Below are 13,457 nucleotides of genomic sequence, written 5' to 3'. Positions count from 1 at the left end.
AGTTAATTTTCATAAGTTCAGACAAACACTTCTGTATAAGATGAAGTAATTTATATGCTGTTTATCATGAATTTTGGTGGAAAACTGAAATTTTGTAAAGTTTTTTATATATTAAAATAAAAAAATAAAAAATAAATAAAGTAATAAAGCTATATGTCTGAATAATCGAGTGGTTTGATAGAAATTTTTAAATATATTAATAAAAAATTTTTAAGTTTGAGTCTTTTATCAAATATTAATAGAGATAACACTTGAATGCTTGTTTGATCAATAGCTCTGGTAAGGATTAGGTGAGGATTAGTTGGGTTTGCTTAAGCTAATCCGATCGCACCAATCATTTAAAAAAAAAAAAAGGTAATGGCTTACCCGGACCCATACAAAATGTGGACATTTCTCGTATCGTTTAGAGCTCCCGGTACTTGGTTTAACCAAGTCAAGATTCAAGAACTCAAAACAGTTGAAAATATAAAGTACTACAGAGTACAGGCAACACTAAATTACATACCTACAGAAAAGAGATAAAAAAAGAAAATCAGAAACCTAAAAACGACAGCAATGGTCTCCTACGTGAGTGCATTGTTGTACGGAATGGGAGGCATAGTGATGGCCGGGATGGCACTGTTGGTCGCTTTCCAAGAGAAGCTTGTTTACGTCCCGGTTCTTCCTGGTCTCACTAAATCCTACCCGATTACACCCGCCCGACTCCGACTTATTTACGAGGACGTCTGGCTTCGATCCTCCGATGGCATTCGTCTCCATGCCTGGTTCATCAAGTTCTTTCCCGATTGCCGAGGTCCGATCCCAATTTTTGTAACCCGATTCGTTTTTGCTTTTTCTTTTTTGTACAATTTTTTTTTTTTTAATTTGATGATTAATAGTTAGGGTTTCGTTTTGAGGTGAAATTTTTTGGATTTGGTTACTTTTTGTTTAGCAATTTGGACTTTGGGTTTGAGCTTTATAATCATAGAAGATAAACTCCCGAATTATTCGACTAAGGCTCAATTCCGTGTGAAAGAATGTCGTTGGTAAGATTTCTGTGATTTTTGCTGATTGTCATTCTTGGTGCTTAATATTTGCTGTATAGATTGTGTAATTATTTACTTGAGCTCTGTTTTAGCTGGAGTTAAAGGTTGGAAGTTGATTAGTAGCTGTTGTTGACCTTTATGTGGTTAGGTTTTGAGTCTGAAGAATAGTATAGGAACAGTAAAGCTTTAGCTAGGGAATTTTTTGCTCAAGTTTAACCGTTCTATGTGGTCACCATTTTTTTTTATCGTGAAAGTGATATGTTACAGGTGTTAATTTTGATATGTATTGGAATGAGGAACAATGCATTTGGACTTTGGATGATGATTGATTTTTTTGGTAATAAATACATGTTTGGCTGATTGGTTTGAGTTTTTTTAATCTTGTTGGACATTAGAGTAAAAATTGAAAGAATTTTTCGTGAGGCCACTGGAAAATAAAAACCATTAGTATGGTAAAAATTACTGTCTCTGCATTTACTCACACTTGTTGGTTCTTTTTTAATAAGCGTTCTTATATAAAAATTATTTTATTTTGTTATCTCATACAACACAGTTAAATTTTGCTACTGTTCAAGGCTGAAAATATATAGCTTTTGGTTCTGCAGGTCCAACCATTTTGTTTTTCCAAGAGAATGCAGGAAGTATCCTTATATTTATCACTATACTTTGGAGAGTTTTGAATTAGATATTTGTTAAATTAAATTTGCATCCCATGGACTTGATTTGCAATATATTGTCTCTATATCTTGTTTCTCTTGTTGGTGAACTTAACTGTGACCTGTAGATATCGCTCACCGTCTTGAAATGGTTCGCATAATGATACAGAGATTGCATTGCAATGTGTTCATGCTTTCATATCGAGGGTTTGTACTCATCTATCATAATAATATAATCCTATGGATTTCTTTGTTTTTAGCATCTAAAATAGTCTGTGTGCTGCTCACCCAGCTGGATTGGCACTAATGCTTCATTTATATAAACAGTTATGGAGCAAGTGATGGCTATCCTTCTCAGCAGGGAATTATAAATGATGCTCAGGTGTGCTTTTCCATCAATTCAGATGTTTGATTTTTGAATTCTACTGTTCTAAATTCTAGCAGTGTTCCCATTGGTATATTTTTCTTTGATAGGCTGCATTGGATCATCTTTCTCAGAGAACTGACATTGACACATCTAGAATAGTTGTATTTGGAAGGTCACTTGGAGGTGCAGTTGGTGCTGTGCTTAGTAAAAACAATCCTGATAAGGTATCACCATATTCATTCCCCTTCCCTTTATTTTTTTATTTCTTCTGATAATGATACTACTATTCCAAACTTGTCTACCAATTTTGGCGTCCAAGCAAATTTTCTTTTTCTTTCATTCTTTTTTTTTTTCCTCTTTAGTACTACTATTGTATACCGATTTTTGCATTCAATTTCATATGGCAACTGATTGACATATTCAAGTGAGTTTCTGTATAAGTTGTGATTGAAACACTATTAAACAAAGTTGGAACTTTTAGTATCGATTTTTTCCTTCTTCCCCTACTTTTGATGAACCATTGCATCTGGTGGTTTAAACTTGAATTTTCGGATCTTTTTGTATGGGTTGGCTTGAGTAGTAATAGAAGAAAATAATGTTGAAGTTTTGGTTTTACTTTGGCTGCTGAAGCAGCAGCATGGGTGCATAATCTGTTGTGGGAAGTCTTCATTATTCTGTACTGGTTGTACTATGGAGATATTGTTACAATTTGATCATAGTAATTCATTGCAAGTTTGACTGCCTTTTCAACATAAAGGCTAGGGTTTCCTTGATTAGGATGTAGGTGTTATGTCTGAGGTATTGACTAGTCAGTGACTCCTAGACTGAATGTTTTGTGGAAGTAGCTTAAAGAAGTGAAGAGAAATTCTAAGCTTTTATATTTACAGTTTCTTTGCTGCATGATTTAAGTCTATGTGCTTCATACATTAGGAGAAGATTAGAAAGCATACAGTTTGAGGAAGGGATAAGATAGAAAAGGTATGTAATACATGGCTAAAGAAAAAATTGTGGCCTATATAAAGTGGCAAGGCCTAGTGGGGTTACTTTGTTGGGACAAAGTTGTTGGGCTGACTTGATCATTATAGCGTAATGCATTGGTGTCCATATCAGCTATTTGTGATAGCATTTCTTTTGCCAGCTTTATTTTTAAGTATTTTTTTTTAATTGATTTCCAAGCAAGCACTTACCCTGACTGTCAGATCTCAGTAGTCTTATTCATTTATCTGTTAACTTGTGTCTTATTTACATCACAAAGTCCCAAACTTCTTCGTGATACTTTGTGGTATTTAATCTTATGAATTTTTTTTTTTTAATCAAGAAATTCTATATCTTTTTAGCAATATAATCAATTAATGTGTACTAAGACTAAAAAAGAAGCAATTGTTGAATAAATGTATACACAGCTAGTTAGGTGCCTCCATAACAATCCTCCTGCCCAAAATCTTGTTGTTTGAAGTCTTATATTTTGTATGGGGGTTATCTTGGGGCTCATTACTATTTTGTTTTCCTTTGTGTTGCAGGTTTCTGCATTGATACTGGAAAACACTTTTACATCTATTCTGGACATGGCTGGAGTTCTGCTGCCCTTCTTGAAGTGGTTTATTGGAGGCAGTAGTTCAAAAGGTCCCAAACTTCTTAATTTTCTTGTACGTTCTCCATGGAGTACGATTGATGTTGTTGGCGAGGTGAGGCATTTAGTACAAGCTCGTGCTCTGCATCACCCCCCCTATGGAACTATATCATGCAAAAACATCCTAATGAATGTTGGACATTTTATCAACCTAATCTACATGGGCATAAGATGTATTAGCTCTGTGAAATACTGAAATTCACACTTATCAAGGCCTGCGCTGTTATGCAGTGTTACTTTCTGTTGTTATGAACCCATTTTCAGTATTTTGTTTGCATCATCTAGTAAATTTTAAACAATGCAGGGTGTTGATTCTCACCTTTTTCTGCTGTTCCTTGATCTTTGCTTCACTTTGTTTACAAGATTTCGAAAGGTTCTTCATGACTTCTAAATTGGACTTATCCACTACAGATTAAGCAGCCGATTCTTTTTCTCTCTGGATTGCAAGACGAGATGGTTCCACCATCTCATATGCAAATGCTGTATGCTAAAGCAGCTGCTCGTAATAATCAGTGCAAGTTTGTGGAATTTCCTAGTGGCATGCATATGGACACTTGGCTGTCTGGTGGTGATCACTACTGGAGAACGATACAGCAGTTCCTTGATCAACATGTTTCTGAGAAAAGAGAAACTGAAGCATCAAGCAATTATACAGGTATTCTTTCTTCCCTGAATCATCTTTAGTCTTAGTGTTGCAAACCACATCAACCACCAAATTGGGGGTGAAGTAACAATTTTACTGATATGATATGAAAAAGGACAAGGAATAAGGAAATTCATTGAATTATTTTTGGCCTCAGACTGTTTTTTTCTCACCAAATATGTTCTGTTAAGGCCTTAAGTTGATGATCCATTTGAGGGGAATCTAGTTATGTTAAATTCTGGAAAGAAGTCTTTTTCATCATTATAAAATGCTTTCTCTGCCTCTGAACCTGGAGAGGTAAGGTTTCTTATCCTCACCAAATTTAAGTCAGCTATGTTTCTCCAGTGCTTAGTTATACCGAAACCCTAAATTGCCTGCAGTTTATTGCTTTTCTTACTTCTAACGACTTCAGTAGTTCAATTTGCTATCATGAAGACACTGCCTGCAATTTATAACTTTGCTTTGTGCCAAACATGTCTTTAATTTTTACAGTGCCCACAAGGGCCAAGACTTATTATTCAGACATCCCATAATCACTTTTTGATGTTTATTTCATGGTGCTTTCAGGTTTCGAGGGAAGGTGACTGTTGTGCATGTAAAGTTTTTGAGATTTATTAGTTGGCTCAGACCAGGACCTCAAATTGTTTCTCCCTTTTCTTGAAGTTGCAGCTGTTAAAAGCACACTATGAGGAGTTGTTGGTTTAACGAACTCCAGTAGACGCCAGAACGATGTGAATGCTCTTTCGTATACTGTATGACTTTGACATATACACTGAATACTTAATCTCTTCTGACCAATTCATTGTATGAAATAAGAAGTCTTTGAAAATGCAGATGCTAGATAGTTTTGTTGTATTGATGTGTAGACAAGACTGTTTATATGATTATATCATTACCCGGATCCGATATGATAACTGTTTCCTGGACATACTTAAAATTTTTGGTCTTTGAAGTTTTGCTGATTTTACTCTTTTAAGTGATTTAATTAGTAAGCACTGAGGTCCATCTTGTTTGAACAGCCAGCTTTTGTTTAGTATTCAATTTGTTTTGAAGAAGGTGACTACCGTCAGACTGAGATAATGGAATTACCAGTGGTTATCTTTTTAAATTTTCCTTTTTCGCATATAATTTGCGAGGGTATCAAATTGAATCTACTCAAAATTTGATTTCCCATTTTTGGCCAAAAAAAAAAAGTTGGATTTCTGCAATAAATTTTCAGAAAAAAAAAAAAAAAAAGTTGGACTTGAATAAAAAAATTGCAGGAAATTGTCTTAATTAAAGTTGATATTTCATTATTTTGTATGTTGAATTGTTAAGAAGTGATTTTTACTTTTTAGCCTTTATCAAATTGATCTAGCCTTTTACTATATTCAAAAGGTGTCTCTTTAAACCTCATTTAATATAAAAATAATCTTGTTTGATGAAGGTTTTTGTTTGCATCTCTTTTATTTAATTTCAACTTAATTAGGGTTTTTGTTTACACCACTTCTCCTCATTTTGAAACTTAATTAGGGTTCTTAAATTTCTTAATTATGTTTTTTTTGTTTATAACCTTTTTTTCCCAATTTCAAATTCAAAACTTGTTTTTCCTTCTTCAGATTTTGATTCACACGATTGTGTGATTATTTTCTCTATAGGTTTAGGGATATATTTTTATTACATAGAAATATTTGAAATAAAAAAATAATATAATGATTTAGAGTCAGAGTTTATGATTAAGAATTAAAGTAAAAATTAAAAGAAAAATATGAAATAGAATATGAGTGTATTTAGAAATTATTATGTCACTTTTAATATTTTTCATTAAGGATAAAATTGTTAAAATAAAAATAAAAATGAAGGATATGATAAATTTGATAGAGAAGAAAATTTGTTTGTTGGGTTGGCTCACATCAAGACATAAAGCCTTCAATTCTGAAGTGCATTTCAGTAAGAGTAAACGACATATTCCCACCCAAGGTTTGACGAAATTCCTAGTTAGTATCATTAGTTTCATTTATTCCAGATTCCTACCCTTAAAGTGACAGAAAAATGTTTGATGTAACGGTAAAGGGGTAAATTGGTCATTTTACATGGGCGGTGCACGTTAGCAGACCACCGCCTCTAACAGTCCTCCGACGCACATTAGCAGTCGTCGTTCCCAATGTTTTTCGCTCTTTTCCAGTGATTCTTCCACCCAAAATCACCCTTGTCATCACTATTTGAACCCCCATCCTCCCCTCTACAAAACCATACCATTCACAACCCCTCATCACTCGTCGATCTTTGGCCACGGCAACGAAAAATGGCCAATGAACACGAACTCTCGGCCGATGAATGACGACGAAACGGTTGTTGGGGACATAAGGGGTTTTATAGATTTGGGGACGGTGGTTGCATTGGTGGTGTCCAATTGGATTTTCGTTGTCGGAATCGATCGGAATCTGGTGAAGAACACCGAAACCCTAAGCCTAACAGTGCCGGCAATTGGAGGGGCAAATGAGTTGGGAACCAAAGGGGTTTTGGATGACAGACTACGGGGAAGGTGATGGAGGTGACCAGGGAGTTCGACGTCGTCAGAAACAGCCCAGATCGGGCTGTTTCCGGCGAGGGTGTATAGTGACTAAAGGTGTTTTTGATATAATTTGAAAATAAAATGGTAAGTTTTGTAATTCTACTAATTTAGGGGTTAAAACATAATTTATTAATTTAGGATTAAGGGTATTATGGTAATTGCACTCTCTAAGCCCTAAAAATTCATAACACTGTTACTTTGAGGGTGAGAATCTAAAATAAATGGAACTAATGGTACTAACCGGTAATTTCGTCAAACCATAGGTGGGAATATGTCGTTTACTCTTTCAGTAAATAACTGTAAAACGGACTAATTGTTGTCTTGACAGGAAAGCCCTTGACAAAGGTCCCAAGGACGGGGTACTTATTGGTGGCATATTCGTCATTCCAAAAGTATTGCTAGTTCTGAGGCCTATATAAAGTGCACAAATCGTGAACAACGTAGTACTCCGTTGTTCTTGACATTATCGATGTCCCAAAACGGAGACAATGTAGATTCTCAAACAGCCTTCCTGTGCGCAGGTTAATACACTGCGCGCCCCTTTGAGCTCCCTCTGTCGGTGAAAAAAAAAAAAAAAAAAAACTCTGGAGCTAAATCCCAGCCCAGCTCAAAGATTCATTGCGTCAAAAAGTTAAACAAACTGAGACACGTGTACGGAAGGTACCCGATCTGACCTATCACAGATTTGTAATTGTGATCAATTTTACATTTTGTGATCTAAACTACGGAACCCTCCCAATATCTAAAACCCAGTTGAGTGACGGATTCAAATCCGTTGCAGGTGGTTCTACTTGGCTAAGAATCAAAACCAAAGGATGGACGCCACCTGGATATAAGGGTCTTTATCATCCACGTCAGATAAAATGTCTTCTCGCTTCTGTACTAACTAATTGACTCTATTATAAGTTTTAATTTTTATTTTTGTAAAATAATTTATTAATTGAAAAAAAAAACACCAACCAATCTCTCTGTCTCTGTCTGCTGCTACTGAAATGTCTGTTTTCTGTTCTACCCTTTAAACAACTATTAAATTTCCGATAATATCCACTACCTCTCTTTTTGTTCATCAATCTGCGTATTTAATTTATCTCTAATTTTGGAGTGTTGAAGTGTAACTGTAGGGAGATGGACGGAGGAGCACAGTACAATCCGAGAACAGTGGAAGAGGTCTTCAGAGATTTTAAGGGCCGTAGGGCCGGCATGATTAAGGCTCTAACCTCCGGTTCGTTTTGTCTTCTTATTTCCTTTTTTTTTTTTTTTTTCTTAATTTCGATTTTAGCGTAGTGAGTTTTTACTTTTTAGGGTTTTTCTTGTTTTTTTCACGTTCTAATGCTCAACTTTTATTGAATTTTCTGTTTCAGATGTTGAAGAATTTTATCAGCAGTGCGATCCTGGTTAGAGTTTCTGTTTTGAACTCCTTTCATGAACCTCCTTTTCCGTAAATATGTTTAACTGCTTTTTACCTGTGTGTGGTTATCTTAACTGTTAGAATTGCAATGTGTTGTGACTACTTGCTTGTTTTATGTTTGTACTAAAGTTTCTTCTTCTTCTTATCGCTTTATTCATTTCTCATGCTTAATAAAAAAATTCATATTTTTTTTTTTTTTTGCGTGTGTGCGTGTGTTTGTGTGTTTTGCTAGGTTTTTGTTTAGTTTTGAGAGTTGTATTTCATAACATGAGAATTATACTTGTCAAACAGGTTCATATTGGATTCCATCTGGCTTCAGTCTTTTAAACCTAATACTAAGATGTTTAAACATGAGAATCATAAGGGTTTTAGCATTTTGACACCACGAAATTGCCCAAACACGATAATTAATGAAAGTTAAAATTGTTTGCTTGTGTGGGTCAGTTGCATTTTGTCCACATTTTGGTACATCTTTGTAATCTTCTGGACTTACATCCTTTTATCTATTGAAATAGAAACGAACTGAAAGGCTTAAATGTTTATTGATGTATTATATGTGTTTCTTTAGTAATGTTTCTTCTCATATTTTTTTTCCCCAGTGAAATACGTGACCACATTGTTTTAACATATTGCTTTATGAACATAGTCCATTTATTAAAAGCTGATTCTTGATCATCAGGGTGATAATATTGTTATGCCAATAAGTTCATGCTGATAATTGTTTATATTTACTGTCAGTTACATGTTTCTACGAGTCTTAAGAAATCTTGGGGCACTAACTGCCAAGGTCTATTTATGTGCAATTCTTCATTTTTTGTGTGTGGATTTTTTTTTTTTCTGGAAGTTGTTAGATTGTTAGTGAGATTTCAATTTGCATGGAGGAGTTCCATACCTGCTCTTTGTGTTTTGATAAGTGATAACATTGTACCTGACTCAATATTATACCTTTCAGAGAAGGAGAACCTTTGCCTTTATGGATACCCAAATGAACAATGGGAAGTGAATTTACCTGCTGAAGAAGTGCCTCCTGAGCTTCCAGAGCCTGCATTAGGTATTAACTTTGCGAGAGATGGGATGCAGGAAAAGGACTGGTTGTCTCTGGTTGCTGTTCACAGTGATGCATGGCTACTTGCTGTGGCTTTCTATTTTGGTGCCAGATTTGGTTTTGACAAAGCTGACAGGTATACAACTAAACATCTCTATTTCCCTACCCTTTTCTATATTATGGTCTCAAATCATTTTTAAATTTTATATAAATTAGAACCATGTCTTCATGCATAATGATTTTGTTTTAATATGTTATGGTTTAAATTCAATAAAATTGTGAAAGTTAGAGACAGTTTTATTATTTTTGGATTTAAAGTGCAAACCGTGGAACTCATTTACTTTGTCTAAATTTAATAAATGAGAAAAGTTTGATAGCGAAAAATGTCTTTTAGTTAATTGCTTGTAGAAAGTATAATTTTTGTCATTATTTTATATTTTATGTGGTAACAATGTATAGTACAAGTAGAAATCTATCAGTGAAACCAAACTATCTGGCAGTGATTAGTTTTTTTCACAACAAAATTTTCAATTTTGGACTGTCAAATCGTATTAATTAATTTGTACTCTTTGCTTAAAACTATTGGTTTTTTTATCAAAGTATATTTGTAGTTTGTCTCTTTGATTTTGGACTTCAGCTCCTATGAAATTAATACTTCATCTTTTTTCAGTTTTTTTCTTTTTCCCCAAATTAAGTTGCAAGCAATGGATGAAAACTTGTAAACTGTATCAAATTGCTTACGTTTAACATTTCATTTTGGTTATATTGAGAAGACACACTGATAAGAGTTGCATAGTTGGGTTCTTTATTTTCACATCATATCTGTTGTATTTTGTGTAAATTTTGTTAAGCGCTAATTTGTTGGCTATTATGAATTAAGGCAACATATGGTAGTTTAATGTCAATGATTTGTATTATAGTGTCCAGTCATCTAGCGATAAGATGCAATTGTTATTGCAGGAAACGTCTCTTTGCTATGATTAATGATCTTCCAACAATTTTTGAGGTTGTGACTGGAAGTGCAAAGAAACAGGCTAAGGAGAAGTCAGCAGTTTCAAATCACAGCAGCAACAAATCCAAGTCAAGCTCAAAAGGGGTAAATTACGCAAAGTTTTCCTCCCTCTTTTAAGTTCAAGTAAAACAAATGTGGAATATTTGTTATATAGTATCAAGTTTTGATGTTTCATGGTTTTATCATTTTTGGCCAATGATTATTGGATTGAGAGGAATTTAAGATGTTTGACCATAGTTGAATAACCTGATCAACCGGCCATTACATGGTTTTGTTGTGAACATCTTAGACCGACAAGGGCATGAGTCTGGGCTTGAGTCTTGGGCTGGCCACAATTATTAATAATGGAAAATGGCTGGTCTATACCTCTAGATAGACTGGGTAAAGTGTGTATCTTATGGCAATGTTTTGATATAATCATGAAGATAATTATTTGTTGCATGCATTTTTTATTATTTTATCTATTGTGTATATATCACATGAATATGCTTTCTGGGACCAAGTTTAGGAACCCATCTTTTGCCTGTTTCCTCTTAGGTTCCAATTGTTTTTGGTATTAGTGTTGGAAACGGCTTTCTTTTTCTGCTATTGTTACTCTTATATTGGTTTCTAACAGACAATTCTGATTTCCTTTGAGGGTTAATTTGAGAATTGTGCTTGACTGGGTTCATTTAGCGCCCATTGATTCAAAAGTGTCATTATACCTTTTGTTTTAGGAGAGATGAATGTAATAAGGTGGTTCATGCATTGTAAACAAATACATTTAACTTGGATTGCACTAGAAATTTACAAAATAACTTCATTTGTGAAAGAAATACAGCTTTGCCTTTTTATTTAAGAAAGACATCCAAGATCCTCACAGAATTTTACTGTTCAATTGGACATATTAGTATTATTGACAGATGTGGTGCTGTGTTATAATTGTTAAGTAGTTTATATGGACATTTCTTTTCCATTGTTGTGGTGCCAGATTTATAGTTATCCACAAGATCTTCTCACATTCCCATACTAAGATCTAGCAGTATACTTTAGATCTTCAGGTCTCATAAGTTATCCTAGATGCTAGGATAGTCATCTGCAGATCTAATTTTATGCCAGTTAATAGATCTAATATTCAACTATGAAGGAACATGGGTATAGACAATTAACCTAGTAAAGCAAGCTTAAGTGGGTTTAGTAAGTAATGCATATTTAGCTGTATATTAAGTGCTCTTTCATTGATGTGTCATCATGTTCTCATATCTTTGTTGCATTGTTATTTCTTTGATGAACACGACTACAGCGGTCTTCTGAATCTGGCAAATTGTCAAAGATTGTACAGCCAAAGGAGGAGGAGGAGGAGGGGGGATTGGATGAGGAGGACGAGGAAGAGCATGGAGATACCTTATGTGGGGCATGCGGAGAGAACTATGCGGCAGATGAGTTCTGGATTTGTTGTGACATATGTGAGAAATGGTTTCATGGAAAATGTGTGAAAATCACTCCGGCCAGGGCTGAGCACATCAAACAGTACAAGTGTCCCTCCTGCAGCAACAAGAGAGCTAGGCCTTGATACAAGAGGTGGGTTCATCTTGTGTAAATTTCTCACGCTCAAATCAGCTAACTATTTAGTTAGTCAGATTTTCTGTATTATGCCATGTTGGCCAGCATATTGTATTGAGTACTTTGGTCTTGGAGACTATCATTGGGATATGTTAGTGTTAACAGTTTGCAGGATCTGAATGTGTCTTATATTTAGTTTTGAGTTGAACTGGGATATGTATTTCCACTGTCTAGGAATTCTTTTTCCTTCTTTAAGGTGAAGAGCTCTAATTCCACCTGAATTTGATTGCTTATATTAACCTTTTCTTTGATTTTTTTTGTTTCAAACAGTTATTTCCATTGCTTGTCCTATATAAAGGTGTAATAGGAATACTCTAAAGTCCTTGAAAGGGTACAGAGTTATAGTTCCCATGAAATTCTAATCTTAAGTGCAATCTGTTCTTTTCTTTTTCTTTTATGGGCTTGTTTGTTGTGGAGGCTCACACTTGACAGGGCAATTGTCTGATTCATATTTGGTTTGGAGAGAGGAGATTATTTAGCCACTGATTCCAGGAGCAGTAGACTCTTATGGATGAATGTGAAAGAAGGCGGGAGTTGTTAAAACTTGGAAGTGTCCTTATCCAGTGGAGGAAAGGGCCCTACTGCTTTATAGACAATGCAATGCATTATTGCTTCTATTTGACTGGGAGCAAAGAAAGCTGAGAACAAGATTTACCAGTCATGTACAGGGTTTACTTGACTACTTGGGACATGCCCCACTATATACAAAACATTAGACCTTTGGTGATGGTGATGGTGTTCAAAATGTAGAAATTCCTTCTTTATTTGGTAGTATAGAATTCAATTTTGAGGTGTAATAACTACCGTATACGTTTTTCTTGTGGGAGTGTGGACCCAAATGTCATGTGGCTGAAAATAGTTCTCCATTTGGTATTCTTATTGACTTTCTATGAACGTAATTTGTTTGATGTTTCAAGACTTCGTTAAGTAGTATTGAAGTTTTGGAGGTCGTATATCTAATCCCCTAATCCCTCAACTACCTACGCACTGCTCAATAACAGTATGATAAATGATAATACATGTATTAAACTTTTATACCACCTTATTTCAACCAATTTAAGCCACTTTACAGTAAGGATTTCTTATCTATGTCTCTTATTCACATATTAGGAGTGATTTTTGTAGAAATTAAAGTAGTGTTTTTCATTTTTATTGATCTTTTAGATTTCAGCTGACTTTTATTTACAACGGATTCATCACTAGATCGTCACTTGTGAATAAACTTCTGATAAGAACTTCAATATGCTCAGTAATTCAAACGAACCAAACACTCAGCGCCTAGGAAATTACAAGTAGTATATTGAAATGAATTATCGTGATAAAAGAGTAACAAATGCAAGAACATTCAAAGGAAAAAGCAAACTCAGCAACTAGGAAATTACAAGTAGTATATTGAAATAAATTATCTTGACAAAATAGTAACAAATGCGAGAACATTCAAAGGAAAAAGTAATTCGAGGCCTTAGTGGCCTGCTAACAATATTCCCTTTTGAAAACAACCTAACCCCTTTTACA

At 34.6% G+C, this 13,457-nt stretch overlaps 2 protein-coding genes across 6 annotated transcripts; both read left to right on the top strand.

The window, feature by feature from the left end:
* The first annotated feature begins 485 nt into the window (after positions 1-485).
* LOC116146834 (alpha/beta hydrolase domain-containing protein WAV2) lies at positions 486-5,275 on the top strand. The gene is made up of 8 exons (XM_031432289.1): positions 486-793; positions 1,631-1,666; positions 1,810-1,888; positions 2,009-2,063; positions 2,156-2,272; positions 3,569-3,733; positions 4,090-4,333; positions 4,889-5,275. Exons 1-8 carry the CDS (start codon positions 556-558, stop codon positions 4,903-4,905), a joined length of 951 nt encoding a protein of 316 aa, XP_031288149.1. The 5' UTR covers positions 486-555; the 3' UTR covers positions 4,906-5,275.
* A 2,082-nt stretch (positions 5,276-7,357) lies between these two features.
* LOC116146748 (PHD finger protein ALFIN-LIKE 4-like) lies at positions 7,358-12,195 on the top strand. 5 transcript variants are annotated; one of them, XM_031432182.1, is made up of 6 exons: positions 7,358-7,535; positions 7,997-8,097; positions 8,237-8,269; positions 9,236-9,464; positions 10,289-10,424; positions 11,623-12,195. In XM_031432182.1, exons 2-6 carry the CDS (start codon positions 8,001-8,003, stop codon positions 11,890-11,892), a joined length of 765 nt encoding a protein of 254 aa, XP_031288042.1. In that variant the 5' UTR covers positions 7,358-7,535; positions 7,997-8,000; the 3' UTR covers positions 11,893-12,195. The 5 variants fall into 5 exon arrangements, with proteins under 5 accessions (XP_031288042.1, XP_031288039.1, XP_031288041.1 ...); XM_031432179.1 differs by having other exon boundaries at positions 7,426-7,535; positions 7,986-8,097; XM_031432181.1 differs by lacking the exon at positions 7,358-7,535 and adding an exon at positions 7,739-7,754 and having other exon boundaries at positions 7,986-8,097.
* Positions 12,196-13,457: the final 1,262 nt, after the last annotated feature.

Source organism: Pistacia vera, unplaced genomic scaffold (assembly GCF_008641045.1).
Source record: "Pistacia vera cultivar Batoury unplaced genomic scaffold, PisVer_v2 Contig483, whole genome shotgun sequence".
Taxonomy (NCBI): Eukaryota; Viridiplantae; Streptophyta; class Magnoliopsida; order Sapindales; family Anacardiaceae; genus Pistacia; species Pistacia vera.
The sequence above is the reverse complement of the archived record's forward strand: the minus strand, read 5'-3'. Positions and strand labels throughout refer to the sequence as shown.

What these genes read in the sequence shown, in the direction of transcription:
- LOC116146748 (XM_031432178.1), top strand. An exon ending in GATTAAGGCTCTAACCTCCG is followed by an intron (nt 8,098 to 8,236) that starts GTTCGTTTTGTC and finishes TTTCTGTTTCAG; the next exon opens with ATGTTGAAGAATTTTATCAG. An exon ending in CCAAGTCAAGCTCAAAAGGG is followed by an intron (nt 10,425 to 11,622) that starts GTAAATTACGCA and finishes ACACGACTACAG; the next exon opens with CGGTCTTCTGAATCTGGCAA.
- LOC116146834 (XM_031432289.1), top strand. Translation starts at nt 556, where the DNA reads ATGGTCTCCTACGTGAGTGCATTGTTGTACGGAATGGGAGGCATAGTG. An exon ending in GTAAAAACAATCCTGATAAG is followed by an intron (nt 2,273 to 3,568) that starts GTATCACCATAT and finishes TTTGTGTTGCAG; the next exon opens with GTTTCTGCATTGATACTGGA. An exon ending in CGATTGATGTTGTTGGCGAG is followed by an intron (nt 3,734 to 4,089) that starts GTGAGGCATTTA and finishes TATCCACTACAG; the next exon opens with ATTAAGCAGCCGATTCTTTT.